At 44.9% G+C, this 16,989-nt stretch overlaps 1 protein-coding gene across 1 annotated transcript in view; it reads right to left on the bottom strand.

Annotated features, from left to right (window-relative positions):
* Nucleotides 1–3,291: 3,291 nt before the first annotated feature.
* Nucleotides 3,292–16,989, bottom strand: part of ZNRF2 (zinc and ring finger 2) — a 58,316-nt gene continuing 44,618 nt past the window's right edge. Inside the window, exons 3-5 of the mRNA XM_061996694.1 lie at nucleotides 11,151–11,256; nucleotides 10,249–10,326; nucleotides 3,292–9,086 (exon numbers count right to left, since the gene is read on the bottom strand). Of these exons, the coding sequence (XP_061852678.1) occupies nucleotides 10,269–10,326; nucleotides 11,151–11,256 (164 nt within the window). The 3' untranslated portion in view covers nucleotides 3,292–9,086; nucleotides 10,249–10,268. The remainder of the gene's footprint in view (nucleotides 9,087–10,248; nucleotides 10,327–11,150; nucleotides 11,257–16,989) is intronic.

Genomic DNA, 16,989 nt, shown 5'->3' with positions numbered 1-16,989 from the left:
CTGCTCCTCTTAGAAGTCACCTGTGTCCACTGAGGCAGGGAGTGGGTGAGGAGAACCCTCTGCCATGCAGCAGGGACAGCCCCATGGTGGCCCTTCTTGGTGACAAAGCCTGGCTGGACTCAGAGGCTTGACCTTTGCCTTCTGTTTGAAGCCTGCCTGAAGAAGCAACTAGGAGAGGGAAGGGGGGTGGGAGAAAAAGTCTTTGTTAAAATTTAAATGCATGTTCAAACAAGGATGTCTGTAAGCAGGGTGGAAATGAAAAGCAGGGGAGGAGCTCAACACAAAACATGACTCAAAAGAACAGGCCAAATCCAGAGAGGCACCAGACACCTGCAGTTTCAACCAAGCTCAGCTAAGGACCCATCGCTGTGCTTTTAATATCTGCCTCCCTGATGCTCTTGCCTTTATGAGGAGTGAGTCATCGTGCATCAACTGAGGATGGGCTTGATGCAATTAGTTATTTATGTCAAACCCTCCTCCCTGCTCCCACGCATCCCTGATCTCATCCCCCTCAGAAAACAGATGCCTTATTAAACGAGGGCTGGAAAGCTCCCTCTCCCTTGGCTTTTGCTGAGGCTCCTTGTTGTCCAGCAGCCGGCTGGCGAGGAGGAGGTGGGAGGCTGGTGGGCACGAGCTGTGCAGCGCCTCGCCAGCAGCGGCCTCTCTAGATGCCTTTGGACATGGGCATCTCCCTCCCAGCAGGATGAGATGGAGCTGGGGACCTCCTCAGCTAAACAAACACACTGGGAGGGACCATCCTGCACCCACTAGGCACAGGTATGGTTTGGGTCCTTGAAAGGAGAATGAGACCTTCCAGCACAGGGCAGTCATGAGCCAAGGGAGAAGTCATTCCTGTTCAGCTGCTGCAGGGTGCTCTTCCCCTCCCTCCCTGCTCTCTTTGCTGCAGGCTGCTTGCTTTGCTCTGTTTACTACTTAAAGGCAGCAAGGCAACCTCCACAGAGCAGCAGCTGTACAGTGCAGTGGCAGAGCTGGAGGCACACAGGTGTGCAGCATCACCACCTCGACTGACAGCCCCTGGGAAGGGCCAGAGGCTGGCACGGCTGCACAGTTACCCACCGGGCAAGCAACTTAGGGCAGAGGTGGCATGTCCTGTGTCCTGGCCACAGATAACAGGGCAGGACATGACACCCACAGATGCCACTAAATTCCACGCATGAAATGCTGTACCTGCTGAACTGAAGTGATTTCTAGCCCGTTTGTCTGATGCTAAACCAAACCTGGCTCTAAATGGTTATCAATTGCTCCTATAATACGGCTCAAAACCAAGGAGAAACACGTGGGAATTACTGGCAGTGAAGGGACTCTGGCTTACCAGAAGGTGACTGAAAGGGAATAAAATTACACTAGCAAGAGATACAGACACCTTCCTTAGCAATTCCATGCAACTGCCCTTTGGTGCGGACTGGAGAGATCTGTGCATTAGAGCCATCACCTCCCATGGAGGGAATTCCAGGGGTCACAACTGTGGTGGTGCTTTAGCAACGGGTCCTGCTGCCCCTGGCCATACCAGAAGGCTTCTCCCAAAAATGGAGCAAGGATGTAGCCAGCCTCTGAGGAGCTCCACCAGCAGCTACAGCCAGCCTGTCCACAGTCCCCCCTGCCTGGGTTGAGATACAATGCACCAATGGAGGTAGAGAACTCTCCTGCCTGTAGATACTTTTTGTGTTCCAGCTTCATCCCATTACCCCTTGTCCCATCACTGGACACTACATAAAAAAGTTGTCCCATCTCCTTGAAATACACATTTAAATACTTGCAGGTATTAATGAGGCTCCCCCCTCAGTCTCCTCCAGACTAAACAGCCCCAGTTCCCGCAGCCTTTCCTCATCAGGAAGATGCTCCAGTCCCCTGATCATCTTGGTGGCCCTGTGCTGGTCTCTTTCCAGCAGTTCCCTGTCCCTCTTGAGCTGGGGAGTCCAGAACTGGACACAGGACTCCAGATGAGGCCTCACCAGGGCAGAGTAGAGGAGGAGCAGAACCTCCCTTGACCTGCTGGCCACACTCTTCTTGATGCATCCCAGGATGCCATTGGCCTTCTTGGCCACGAGGGTACATTGCTGGCTCATATTTAGCTGATTATCAGTCAGGACTCCCAGGTCTCTCTCTGCAGAGCTGCTCTCCAGCAGATCTCCCCCAGCCTGTCCTGGTGCATGGGGTTGTTCCTTCCCAGATGCAGGACTCTGCACTTGTCCTTGTTGAACCTCATGAGGTTCCTCTCTGCCCAGCTCTCAAGCCGGTCGAGATCCCACTGAGCGGCAGCACAGCCTCTGGGGAATCAGCCAGTGCTCCCAGGTTGGTGTCATCAGGGAACTTGCTGAGGGTACCACCTGCTGATGTGTTCCACATGACCTTGGTGAAATACACTTTTGTACTTGGAGCACTTGTACCTTCACTCCCAACTAATGTAGGGGAAGGAGCATAAAACCCCCCTCTCCCCTCAGTAGATTTAGGCCATGCTCCATCCAAACCCTGCACAGCCTCAGCAGCACGAGGCTCAACTGGAGAATGATTTAATGTCCTCAGTGGCCCTGGGTGGAAACCCCTCCTCCAGCAACATGTCTCTGTGTGAGCCTGGTGTAGCAGCCTCCTCCCAGCTGTTTGGGGACAGACAGGAGAGCGTTTGCAACCACTGGGGATGAGGAAATCCATGCACCACCCAGCCCTGGGCACGCTGACAGGGAGGCAGCCTTAGAAAGGCAACGCTGAAGTGTTTGGGGAGGAAGCCAGAATGGTATTTGGGTACAGCAGACTGAAGGAATGAGCTGTGAAAGCTTAGCATGATGCTTTGATGGAGTTTCCCAGCCCCTAAGTGGTGAGAAAGGGCTGTTTTCCACCCCCTCCCCTCCCTTTTTTTAACCACCCATGAGTTTCCCACCTCCAGACCTAACAACTCTTTATGAATGCTAACCTTGAAGGTCGTCATGTCTGCTGAGGATCACCAGACGACACAAAGAGACACCTCTCCCGCAGCCACCAGCTGCCCTGGCAAGACAGCAGCTGCATCAGCTCTGCTCTGCCAAGACAGTGTCACATAGGCAGGATCTGTGAGGAGCAAAAGGGGCTCTGAGAGGGGCCAGAGGCTGGCTGGGCCAGAGGCACACAAGTGAGATAGCAGGCTGTTTTTCTAGCTGTGGCTACACACCGTGCATTGCTTTTCCTCCCCTCTGCTTCAGCTTGGTCTGCAGCACAGACATGCAGCAGCTCTGCCCTGCAGCCAGGCCTCTTCTCACTAACACTTTAAAACAAATCACTTGGAAATGTGAGGAAAACTGTGCTTCAAAAGATTTATTACATATATTTGTACATATTTTACATGAATGGAATGTTAAACATACAACCTAAAAATCAATACAAAAATATTTTCATTCATGATTATGTACTGGCAAACCACTGAAGAGAGTACCTTAGAACAACTGACAGCTTGCAATCATACTGCTCCACTGAAACAAAGCAACACAACCCCCACCAAACGCCCCTGGTTGACATTAGACGTGGCAAATCACATTCCGGTTTCTGCTCCAGGTAACGAAGGAAGACGTCTTGCCCGTTAGCACTGCACCTACGGCTGGCATTGCAGCAGCTGGCACCGAGTGCCCTCCACCTCACGGGCAGGGTTGGCTCTGTGGGAAGAGGTGTATACAAAAAAGGGAGCATACGCTCTGCACCCTACCAGCAGGAAGAGCCAGAATGAGACTTGTGACCAAGCGATAAGGTTAATACGGGATCACCGCTCGTTCAGTGTGATGCTGCAGCTTTTAAGATGAAGTAGTTCATTAAAGCATCCCTGTACAGCTAAGCCACCTCCCTTCCTCCTTGAAAGTTATAGTGCTTTGGCAATATCAGCTAGGAGAGAATTCTTGACTGTGTGATGACAACTACTTCGGCTTCACCTTAACATATACAGGAAGAACCGAGAATCACGCTTTGATGTCTCCTCCTGTTTGTGTTTCACACCTTGAGAGCTTGTGACCAGTCACATGGAGAACTGTTTACTACTAAATATAACAAATTAGCAATAAAAGGGCCAGATTCGAAGGAACCAAGAGGAACGGGAGTCAGCAACAGATTCCGTTCTTGCAGCGTCAGGTTGCTTACACTTGAAACTCTGCCAGAATCAAGCAAATACTACTTATCGTTGCAAAATCTTTGCCAAAGCACACCCAAGGGCAAAAGTCTCTCAAACAGACACACATAGATTAAAAGCTGCCAGAAGGATCGGCTCGTGGGCTTGCTGCCTTCTACTTCTTGTACACTGGCAACTTAGGTCAAAGACAGAGCCAAGTCCAACCTTTTCCAGGCACAGGATATTCCTAACGATGGTTTACCTGAGCAAGTCTTCAGCAACTAACAATGCCCCCAGTCAGGTCATTTTACAGTTTATCCCATCGTCAGCTCTGGTGTACTTCAGTGAGAAATAACAGAACAGGATGCAGCAGCCTGGGAAGCCAACCAAGCTGTGTAGTAAGATAACCAAATGCAACTTGAGATAACTTGAGAGTAAGGACTTGGGTTTCCCCCACCCCCACCCAACAGGCTAAGACATCTTCAACCTGATTTGAGAAGCAAGTTGATTGCTGTGCAGAAACATTGTTTTACAGTCGGGAAACAAATCCCGGACACAGAGTGTTTTGAAGGGCAGGAAGTTAAGTGGTTCGAGCTGATGACACTGCTGCAGGAAAAAACACGTTTGGCTGGGTTGTAGCAAACCCATAACTAGCCCTCCTCATCCAGCTACAACCTCTTACGTGACTTTTGCTGGTGCCAATGGAAAACCTGTCCAAAGAGCAAGAATATATCATGTCTTCAGCTAGGAAGGAACTGATATTAAAATCACTTTTAAGCTTGGAAAGGTGGAAAGTGAATCATAAAATATAGCACTCATCAAAAAAAATGAGATCATCCTCCAGTGGCAAAGGTGAGCTGGAAGATCCATAGGAGCACTTCTGCACTCCCCAGTATACAGTTAGTCTCTGGGCAGGAAATTCCCAGCTGTAGAGCAAAACCAGCGGGTACAGAGGAGCAACACCAAATTTGCACACGGGTGTTCTCCCAGCTACAATTCACAGCAACTCAAGAGAGACAATGGCCAATATCCAATATCCAAGCCAACGTATGCCTTGCTGCTGTTTACATAGCGACAGCAGCAATATCCAGTGCCAAGCTCCCCACTTTCAGTGGAACACGGATGAAACGGAGCACGTTCCTGAAGCCCCTCTACAGCAAAGGCAGCCCACTGCAAGCGTTCCTAAGCACAGCTGCTGAGTTCGACACTATCCTTTCAGGAACACCAAAAGCCCACAGTTGTGAATAAAAGTTGTCTTTCCCACATTTGCTGAGATTTCAGTCTTCTGGGAGTCAGTTTTCCCAGCTCTCCCAAGCCTTTCAGCAAAGGCTTCATTAAAAAGCCAATGCTCCTAACATTAAGAACTAGGACAAAGGTATAAATGTCGTGATTCAGTCATAAAACTCCCTTTTATATCACCAATGGGAGGAGCAGGGTGGAAAAACAAGTCACAAGTACAGACCGACATCTTTGTACAATCACATTTTCCATTTCAAAACACTGCTGCACGTTTACCCTTGGACACCAAAGTTAAGCTGATTACCAGTAAGACCACCTGGTTTTTAGGCTTTATTCTGCCCCCAGCATAAAATCCCACAGACTTGCAGCATGCTTCGGGTTTTTGCTTTTACGTCCCGCTGAAGGAAACTTCACTACCTCCTTCGAGAGGGAAGTGTTACCCTAGACAGACAGCCTGGATGGGAAGAGACAGGCCCTGTGCTGGCAGGAGCACGGCGCTCTCGGTATTGCACGCGGTACGGTTACAGAGAAGCCGACTCCCAGCCACCTCCGCTATCAACTTCCAAACACACCTCGCTACTTGGGCCACAAGCTCAGAAAAACCTCACATCCCAAGGAAGTGTTGAGACTGCTCTTCCCCTTCTGGCTAGCAGCATGTTTATGGCAGACCTGAGTATGGGAATTATTACTTCACACCCTTACACACTTAGGGCAGACAGAGGCCAGATGACAGAAAATACTCTGCAAACAGCACAGAGTTGGCAACCTCATTGATGTACAGCCAAAGAGGCAGCACAGCGCACTGGAACCTGAAGTTATTGCTTCTGGGGGACAGGTGGGGTGTTCCTGCATCGAGACACGGGTTTGGTGTTTATTTTGCCCTTCTGAAGCACGATGGCTCGGGACCACCGTGAGGACGTTTTATGACTGGAGCTACATCTACAGCCCGGCCACTGCCAGCTGCCCACGGCAACGGGTGACAGGAAGCTGACAAAGGTGGATTTCCACGGGCGACTTCCACCCCAAGCATCACTCTCACGCTTCCAGGGTCATCCGACGCTTGGCCTGTGTCACAGCTTTTGATACAAGAAAATCTCCCCAGAAAAGCCCTTCAGGAGAGATTTATGGATAGCAAGAATGCCAACCTAGGATCTAAGGCTGACTTTGTGTCAGTTGCTCAAACAAGCTGAGGTGTTGCTGCTCTGCCGTGCTGACGGACAGACGGAGGCAGCGGCGGTCTCTGGCCTGCAACAACCATGCGTCAGCACGGCTGCTCGTGCCATCTTCAAACACTGGTCCTAAAGTGTAGGACAGCAGTGAGACTAAACCAGCTACTTGCATCTGAACACACAGAATTAAGGTTTTTGGGAAAAAAACCCAAAACAGCAAATCAACTAGAAATACTAACTACCAAAAGTGAGCTTAAGCTGTAAACAGATTCATGTTTATAACATTTACCTACGTAGTCCCCAAGCCAAAGGCTGCCTACGACCTCGGAGCACAGGACACCAAAACACTTACCTACCCCCTTTACATCATTACAGGTGAGTTTCTGTAGGCATGAAGCCAACAGCAAACATTAAATCGATGCAAATGCAAACGCTTTCCTTTCAGAAGATAGCAGGATTTTGGAACATTGAAAAAGTGGCCTTGCAGGCAACACCACTGTTGGAGTCTTACAGGTGCTGTAATTCCTCATCCCCTCCCTCCCCCGCCCCCAATAATACCAAGCAACACAAATAGTCTCAGCTAAAAAGGAATCTGTACAGGGACTGACTGTACATTTGATGTGACCACAGAATTGAAAGTGTGACAAAATGCTTCTGCTCCCACTGAACAAATACACTACAAGAGGGCCCCATAGTTACAGGTTCAGGTGAAACCAGTGATGAGAGCCCCGATAACACAGAAACTGCACTGGTCATTACGACAGTTATCTCATTTGGACTCCTTTAGATTACAACACTTATCTTGTTTGGACTCCTCTGGATTTGCAGCATACCAAAGGCATTTTTACTGAGCAACATTCAAGAGAAAATGTTACCCAGGCAAGAATTGCTCTGCGAGCAAGACAGGAGAGTTTAGTAACGTGCACTGCACTTGTTCTCCAGATAGCAGCAGTTGCTTCTGTTCTTTGCCCTTTTTGATATGAATCACAGTAGCAAGAGAGAAATACACACTTAAACAAGAAAAGCAGAACTGTGTATGTACAAGAAAAATGTTTGAAGGGGTGTGCAATTTAACTGCTGAAACCTACTAAAAATGCTGTTGCTAATAAATATTCAGAAACTCTTCCCTGTGCTGTGAAATCAGAAACTACTACACTTACGTCTCGATATAAAAAGTATGCTTCTAAGCCCTGATATCTGTTCCAGTTCATTGTCTCTTTTTTTCCTGTTTTTGGTTTTGGGGTTGGTTGATTGGTTGTTTTTAACTGTGATACTCTGTGGGAACTAATATTTATCCATGGTTTTACTTGGTGTCCCACTCCCCGGAGACATCCTGTGTTTCATGGAGCATTGGTTATACCAATATAATAGAGTAAAATAGTAACAAATTCAACAAATGCAGGTGCATTTAAAAACAAAACCCCAAACCAAACAGTACTGTCAAATGCTGATCTCCACATGAAGAGACCATGGATTTAGATGCAAAGTACTACAGACCCTGCCACCAAAGCAACCCCGTTCAAACACAGAAACGGAACCTCACTTGTGTTTTAAAAATGAAACACAAATCCCACCTCCATGTTCTCTTGCCCGTGCCTATAGAAACCTCTTGCTGTGCCCACTTTTGCAGTTATTCATTTACACCTCAGGAGGCAGCCTGGAGATGAGAGTAGTACATGAAGATAATTACCTGAAACGTCTTTAAAAAAATACCCGTTAAACCAATCACCTTCACTGGCAGCACTTCAAATTGGTCATTCTTTTGTGGGGTTTTTTTTCCTATTTAAAAAAAAAAAAGTTGCATAGCTGTAAGATTTTGCTTTGCTGCATTTTTGTTGTTGTTTTTACTCACAAGCAGTAAAAGAGAAGTTTTAGTTACTTAAATAGCAATACAGTGTGCAGATTTCAACAATCCTTATAGCTTGATCAATATAAATGAGTTACCTGCCTTGGGTTTGTTTACTCTTTGGACTGCAGTGTGACAAAGGTTTAGTTACAAAATTCTGAAATACAGTATTCCTGTGCAGAGCAGTTTATGTTTCCTGCTCTTGAAAAAGAAAACCCAAACAGTTGAGGAACGTAAAACAGGGTGTGAATTCAGTAAACTAAGGTCACGCTGTTAGGTTATGTTTAGTTTGCCATTTTTACTCTTCTTCAGCCAACGAGAAGGTGACAACGTTCCCACTCAACACCAGGGCCCGTCCTCCTGCAAGGGTCTCAGACGGCACGTATCGAACGCCTCTGCTCCCAGGGCAGGCAGCGGGAGACACGCCCAATAACCCGCCTCTTCACAGAACCAGAAGTTAGGCTGGAACTAGGAACTTTGGCTTCCGATAGAAAATAGTGTCAGCAATGTCTGTGGGGAGTCGATTGTTCCAGGATGTGCAGCATTTTCAAAATCCCTGTGAGTCCTCTGCGTGAGCGTTTGGTGCACCGAGCGCTACCGGCAAGTAACCGAGGCCTGCCCTGCTCTTCCCGTGTCACTGTCCATCCTCGCCTTTTTCAGCCACAAAGAACTGTGAGTCTCAAGCCAGGCACGCTGGGTTCAGCAAGGGAACCTCACACCTCCTATGTTTTCTGATCAGTGGAAGCAGCTGTTGAAAAAGCAGAAGACGAAGTACTGTCACATCAGTTGTTTCGGTATGTAACACGCTCAAACGGCACGAGCGCAACCACTGTGCTTTCCTTCCCCTTTTCCCTAAGCACCCAGTTATCACTACCTCTGCTGTGACAAGAAGCAAATAGAATTCAACATGAGGTGGGACACCCATGAGCACGGACAAAGGCGCCCACGAACAACACACGAGCTTCTTCCACAGCTCAGTTGCTGGGGACAACACAGGAAACAGGCTTGGTTATTAATTTCAGCTAACACTGCCCTGAGGCTAAAACAATTATCCCTGTAGCACCATACCTTCCTTCAGGTTTTCTCTGCTACCCCTGCACCAACCACCACAGGGCTGCAATGTGACCAGCAACATGGACTCCCAGAGCAAGATGAAACAAGTAAACGCCAATCAGGAAGGCATCAGGTTTGGGTTTGGTGTTTTTTGATTTCCATTGGAACAACAAAACCAAACCCTCACCTGAAACCCTGGCTGGTATCTATCTCCATTTCTATGACGATTGCTGGTGTGTTTCGCAGTGCCGAGGGGCAGTAGTCAAATGCAAGATGATAAAGGTTTTGAACTAGCCAGCTGGAAGAATGAATCCATCCTTGAAACCTTTGACACTCAAAACATAACCTGGACAACTGTGAACCCCTATCAGATGGGATGGATAGAAACTTGTCAACATTTTTTATTTACTGATATATTTTTAAGCATTCTGGAATGCATCAACATGAAAGTGGTTTTGAAAACACCTAGTTTCAATTATTTCATACCATTCCAAAAGCTGTCTCTCAGAAAGAAATGCCAGCACTCATGGAACAATCCAAAGTTACACAATTGCATTATTTTCATTTTGTTTCACTTCCATGGAAAAAATACTCTTTATAAGTCAAATGCTAAAGCTTTACTGGCACTGACTTGCCACTTTCCAGTACTAAAACTGGAATACATCCTTTCAGACCATGCCATATAAGGATGCAGAAACCTTTGACATACTGCAATACACGTCAATACTCACCGATTAATTAATATTGCAGTTCTGAGACAGCAGCAAATTCACAAATCAAAACAGCAAGCAGAAAAGTGATTTCAGACAATCAAGACATTTACTGTTGAAATGTACAAGTTTAAAAACAAACGTTACCTAAAAACATGAATCTTGTCTTAATCCGATGGATGCTCAGGGCAAGATCTATTTACTTCAAACCATTCATCTATGCAGCTGTTGGATGCAAGACAAAAATGAAAACAATTGACATGAGGATCTCGGTAACATTTGGCAGTAAGATATGAATATAAATTGGTTTCTCTTCATTTCAATGACTAGTAGGATTTTATATCACACAAAAAAGGATATACATACACACCCCCAACTGGAAAATTTGATAACCCCAAACCATAGTAACACTGGGATAATAAATTTCCTAAATTTCCATTTTCTAAGGAAGCATTTGACAAGTTGCTATCCAGCTTTCGTACACAGGTTACTTCACAACTAGCACTATCATCTTGGTTGTGTCATTCATCAACATTTTACTTCCTGTAGTTACAGACACTTCTGAAAAAATACACAAAACAGGTTTAAAAACCTCTCCCCTCTGCCCCCCAAGTCTATTAGCATTTGGCAAAACTAAAGCACACACATCCTGAGCTCCCTGGCCATGATGTGCACTCCTTCCCCACACAGGTGGTTTTGCCTTTTCCTGTGGGCTTTTCATGCAAGTGTGAGAAGACTATGGTGGGGAAAAGTGACTTCAAATACAGTAGTGAAAATCACAGAATCTTAAGGGTTGGAAGAGACCTCGAAAAATCATCTGGTCCAACCCCTCTGCTAGAGCAGGGCCACCTAGAATAGGTCACACAGGAACTCGTCCAGCTGGGTTTTGAATGTCTCCAGAGAAGGAGACTCATTTGTTGTTTCTTCATTGTTAGTTTTTAAAATGTAAAAAGTAAATAAGTTTTAGTGCTCCTTTAAGCATCCCTTGGAGGAGTTACCCAAGAAATGCAACTGTCTGGGCTTCTCTATGCATCCTGAGGAATACTTGCCCTTTATGATATATGCAGAGGCAAGGCAGCCGTGCTATAGTATCTCCTTGCTGCAGCTCCTCCAGGCATATTGCACACTCCCCAGCATCTTTACTCAGCACATCCTCTGAAAAGAGAGCACAAAGTTAAATGGTTAAAAAGCAGACTCCTACAAGCAAAACGTTCTTTCTTCAGAGAATCAAGGAATGCTACATCAGTCACACACCAGCCGACTGAAGGATCCTGATGGAAGACTTCTTAGCAGCTCAAATTAAAATACAGTTATGATTTAGTTTCTTGCCTGAACAACATGTAGCTCAAAAATGAAGTCCTGTAGGAAGACACCCATACAGAGACGAGGGGTAGCTATAATGAACAGCCAGTGTCCCTTTGGAGTTCATGGTCTCCCAGCAGATCCATACCTACTACACAGGCTGCTCCAATCTCTTCTCGGAAACCTGTACTCTGAACCACGCAGCCGTGTGCTGTGCTGCAGAACCCCTGAGCTAAGCACTAGACAAGTCCAGTTCTTCATAAAGATGGTATATAATGCCTGCATGGCTCTGAGGATTCATGCTGGGGTAAGTTTTACCTAGCTATACCTTCTTCCCCCTGCTTGGGTTTTGCAAGGTGGGGTTAAGTTCAAGCCTGAACATAACATTTCTCCAGACAGGACACTGCAGCTAATTAACTAAGTAAAGATGATCTTAACTTCTAAACAATGAGCTTATCCCTTGCTTTTTCGACCCTCCTATCTACTCCTCCTGCTCACCTCTCTTCTATATGTCTGTCTTAGCCTGGCTGGTACTCATACTTCACACCTTCAACTTTCTCTTCTCACCAAGTCAGCATGTTCTACCACATTCCATCCACCTTTTTCCTCAATGTGAATTAAGCAACTGTTAGCAATAGGAGTGGGACTTTTCCATCAGGGAAAGATCAGTGCTGTATGGTTCCAATGACCCTGAATTTTTTGCAGCATTACCAAGTCCCACAAGAAAGGAGGAGAAAGTAAGTTACTAGGAATGCACAGAGTTGGCTTTCACACAGAAGTTTCTGGGAAAATATATTATTTTTAATAAAAACCTCCTCTCTTGGACACTTGTCTCAGCCAGAACGTGGGATGCAAGATTTAGCCTTAGTACAAAGCAAAACAGGAGATCACATAAGGCCCTGTTGGCCAGAAGCAGGTTAAAAGACCCAGTCAGATGCAACTTCACACAGTGCACAGAGGTCCCCAACAAGGGATCTCAGAGCAACCAAGCTGTTCTGCCAGATCAGAAAGCTACACACTTGGAAAAATAAACCCCACGTGTTTAAGTTGCCATAGTTTTATAGGAAAAGCTTCCTCTTCTTAACCAAAAGAAGACTAAAGAGACTGTTTGAGGAGAGTGTGGTCCCCAGGTACAACCCAGAAATCACCAGCTCTGTGCTGTTCACTCCTGTGGCTCCCACACTCATCACTGTGGCTTTCCAAACATGCTGAAATGAAAAAGCAGAGTGACAAAAAGCTATCATGGCAGCATAAGGTAGAATGAAATTGGGTCTGCCTTGTTTCCCTTAGCATAGGGTTTCTAAAACAGTGTTTGTTTCAGTCTCTGCTATCTTCATGGTTTCCACTAAAAATACCATGTGATGACGTGTGTGTGGCATGTTCATAAGGATGTGTGAAGAACACCTAACATGAGGTGAAGTGTTATAAAGGAAAATATGCAAACTGAAACAATAAACAACATACATCCACCACAAGGAAGAAAATGGTTAAAAAAAATGTATTCTACATGTAGTGACATTACTGGCAAGCACTGTACTAAGAAACTACTTCTATCAGAAGCCATAAGCTTCTGAAAACATCAGAGGTACCTAAGAGACAAAACAACCTCTAAAACATTACGGAAGATTTTAAGAACTCTTTCCTGACACTAAGAACTTGCCCAGAAGAGGGTGCTAAGGATAAATGCTTCCTTGAGGTTGGTTTTGTTTGCTTGTTATTGTTATGGGTTTTTTTAGAAAGAAAAAGATGCTTTAATGTTTGACAGCAGGAGGCAAAAGCTCTCCAGACAGTATTGTCTTGATACAGAGATACTAATCTTTGTCTGAGGCTCTCAGACACTACCTTCCTAGACCACCTCTTTGCACAAGTACTTTGCCAAAAGTCCTGTGAGATCTACTCTCTTGCCACAGTGAGGCTGCTGGACAAAGCAGCATTAATAATTGAAGCATGCATCATATACACAGATCACACTTAATAAAAGTGATTTTTTTCCATGAGTCACTTTATCAGATCAGCGGCTGGTACCCAAAACAAAATGGCACTAAGATACCTTTGGTGAATTAAACCCCAGCCTCCCTCCTCAGCACTCTCAAGAGGGAAGCATTTAGTCAAGCTTTGATGACAAAAATTAAAAAGCTGTCCAATAAAAACACAATTTACAAAAGAAAACATTCCTGTGAAGTGCTTTCCCAACATTCTCTATTGTACCCGGCTGGCTTATCACACGCTCCCCAGGCTAAACAACGCTTGGCTTCAACCTGAGCAATTTAATAAGGTTCTGCACCTAAAAGTAGGGCAAGGTGCCAATTTAAACATTTGTATCTCCCACCAACCCTGGCATAGGTGTCTGACACTCCTTTTCTTCCCTCCAATACTCCCCTACTCTCCTCAGCTGCCATTAACCTCCCTCTTAACCATAGTGGCCCTATTGTACAAGGCATAGTCAAACAGCTTTCCACCCTCCCTGCCTTCACCCCAGGCCTTCCCTCTGGGCACACACTGGGCTTTGCCTCCTCCTGCCAAAGGGAGCCAATGTGAAGGCTGATGACAGCTGCCATGGACTCCCCCCTTAGGAACAGAAGAGGGCTTGTTAACAGGTTTCAATGCTCTTCTTCCTCTGAAGTGATGAAGAGTCAGCATTCCCTACTGCTTGTGAATCCTACCAGGCTCTCACACAAGAGCAAAGCATTAAAGACTGAAGGAATTAGTACAAAATAATACAAAATACTCAACTGCTATAAATGTCCACGTGCAACTGGGCACTGCACGCTAACAGACTCCAAACCCGTTAACAGACTCCAAACCCAAGTAATTATGCTCACAATTGACTACCCACGTAGAGTGACGACAGCAAAACCAAATCCTTCACAGACTTACAAAATGCTTTGGGTCTGACTCCCTTTTGAGCATTATAGGTGACTGATCTCAGGAAAAGAAAAAGGCGTGAAAAAACCTGTTAGACCTGGATCTGGTCAGAATTTGTGCTGTACTTGTTTCATATAGCACTCTCCTGTACCCACACTGGCTTACACCAGATGGAAGTCAGTTTTAAGGGCCATTTAACACTGACTTTTAAACATATCTGTTACGGAGAAATATATCAATCATTTTGCACAGAATCACTACAGTCTGAACAATTTCTTTGTTTTCATGTTTTCCTGCAGCAGAGTGATTCAGCAGATGCATATTATCCTTTTCTCTTTGGGACAAAAAGAAAACAGTCGAGATTTCATCAATGTTATGATTAAAACATTTATATGAGTGTATTACCTAAATGGAAGTGGGAAGAGGAAATAAGCAGAAGCCACTGTTTTCCATTTCACCCACACATGGGTACACACACACTCACCCCACCCCCACATCCATCTGCCTTGCACCAAACAGGAGGTAAATACTCCTCCACCTTCCCAGCTATTTGAACAAGTGCTCACTAGCCAGAGACTAGTGTCAGACAAAATCTGCCAAAAGAGCATAGTATTTCCCTACTGTGTCTGCTCAGGTATTTCTTCCCCCTCTCTCTATCCCTGATTAACACTGCTACTATTTTAACTCGTCTGTGATTGTTCCTCAAAAAATTCTGCTTTCACCTTTACTGGAAAATAAGTTCTGCTCCACTCCTGCATTTATAGTAAAATAGGTAGTACTGAATTAAATTACAATAGTCCTGGCAATTTTGCACATGCTTTACCAATTAAAAACCTTTTCCAGAACCTCTGAAAAATATTTCCAGCAACTATCAAAGCCATCAACTCAGCAATGGTTAAAATCATACTATAGGCTATGTCTGTGATTAGATTGTCCTAAATTGGGGGCTGCGAAAGCACATGCTATAGATACCATAGGGACCAAGTCATTAAAATATGTGCTACAGCTTTTTGGGTTTTTTTTTGTTGTTGTTGTTGTGTTGTTTTTGGTTTTTAAACACAGGTAGATATAGCCCTAGGCTCAGAAAATCCCAAGTCACACATCACAAAAACACTGACAGTATTTGGGGAGGTATCACCTTATAGCTGCAGTATTTTCTTTCTCTCTAGGCATTCACTGGAAGCAGAACACCAAGTTAATGACCACTGATCGAATCCAGCACGACAGTTTTTCAAAATATCTGTATTTTTTTCTGTAACTTAAAAGCTTAAATGTCTGTGGAAGCTGCCACTGCAGCTAGCTTAACAGGGAAGGATGCCACAAAGACACGGACTTTCAGGAATACAATTAAAACTTAATCAGAACACACCTTCTTAAAACTATCTTGAAAACTGGTAAAGGAAGAGTCATAAGAGGTTAAAAAATATTGATGAAACTTCATCAAATATTACACATTACTATATATCTGTTCCACATTCATTTTTTTTTTGTTGCTGATGACTGAAAACTCTCTCAGGTAAGTACTAGAGACTGTCTTTGCTTGATTTTAAATGGAGCACATCAAGCCCCAGGCACCCAGAAGCCAACATCTTTCTTTACACTTATGGCATGAATCAATTCACATTGCAGAATTTATTCTACACTTTTACTGATATCACCTTCTGGGACAATCCAAAGGTTTTTTTCCTTGTACTGTTAGAAAAATAAGGAGACAAGAAGGACCTATATAACTGTTTGATGGCCAGCAAGTATGTATTTGTGATTAACATATCTTTATTAAATATTATTGACTTGATTTACTAAATCTTTCCAGTTTCTGCTGCCTTTCTCTTTCACTTTCCAATCCTTTCCAGCTAGTTGCTACCACGCTTTCCCTCCTCTTCACATTAGTTTTCCACAAAATATCATTCTGTCTAGACTGACTTTCTCTGCCACTCCTCCTACCCCCGTCATCTCATTGCAATTTACTGTTGCAATGCAGGTATTAGAAAAAGGATGAAGAGATTAACAGTTAGCCACTATTTTATATTAATAATTTGGACAGCCTTCCTCTTTGAGGCTAATATATGAGAGAAGTAGACATCGGAAAGATGGAAAGAAAAGGGACCATTATGCAGCATGTGCTTCTCTCACGTAGCTCAGAAACTGTCTTTCAAACTTGATACTGGCTGCAAGCAAAAACTCTCTCCTAGTTCATCCCTAGCACTAGGACAGCAAGCAGTTTCTTTGGCATTCTAGCTGGTTTTCAGCATTCTGGTTATCACAAGAAGAATGTTCTTGATTCATCATGCTCTAGCTAGAGATCACTCTTGGATGACCAGGTCAGACACCCACTACTGCTCCAAAATTGAGGCAGAAAGGCTCTCTGAAGGAGAGCCGATTCTTTAGTGTTCAGAGCCTTCAACAGCAGGAGATCATTCAGTTACCACTGGAGAAGATTCTTATTTTGCCTCTCAAAGCTTTCCAAACTACAGGATCTGTCAGAAGATTAGGCAAGGCAGAACTAAAACCATTAGCTTGTCTCACCTATGAAGATTGCATATTCACAGTCAGAAGCTAAACTCACACTGCCTTCAGTGAGAAACATACCTTCTGAAGAAGCAGTAGGCTCCTGACCAGAAACATTTCTTACTGCTCTAATACAAACAACCTTCTCTAGATCAGATGCAAAAGGTAAAGATCTTTTAACATCTAGTGTTTTTACTCCAACTGCAGATAAGT

Source organism: Colius striatus, chromosome 5 (assembly GCF_028858725.1).
Source record: "Colius striatus isolate bColStr4 chromosome 5, bColStr4.1.hap1, whole genome shotgun sequence".
Taxonomy (NCBI): Eukaryota; Metazoa; Chordata; class Aves; order Coliiformes; family Coliidae; genus Colius; species Colius striatus.
Note: the sequence above shows the minus strand (reverse complement) of the source record. Positions and strands in the feature narration are given on the sequence as shown.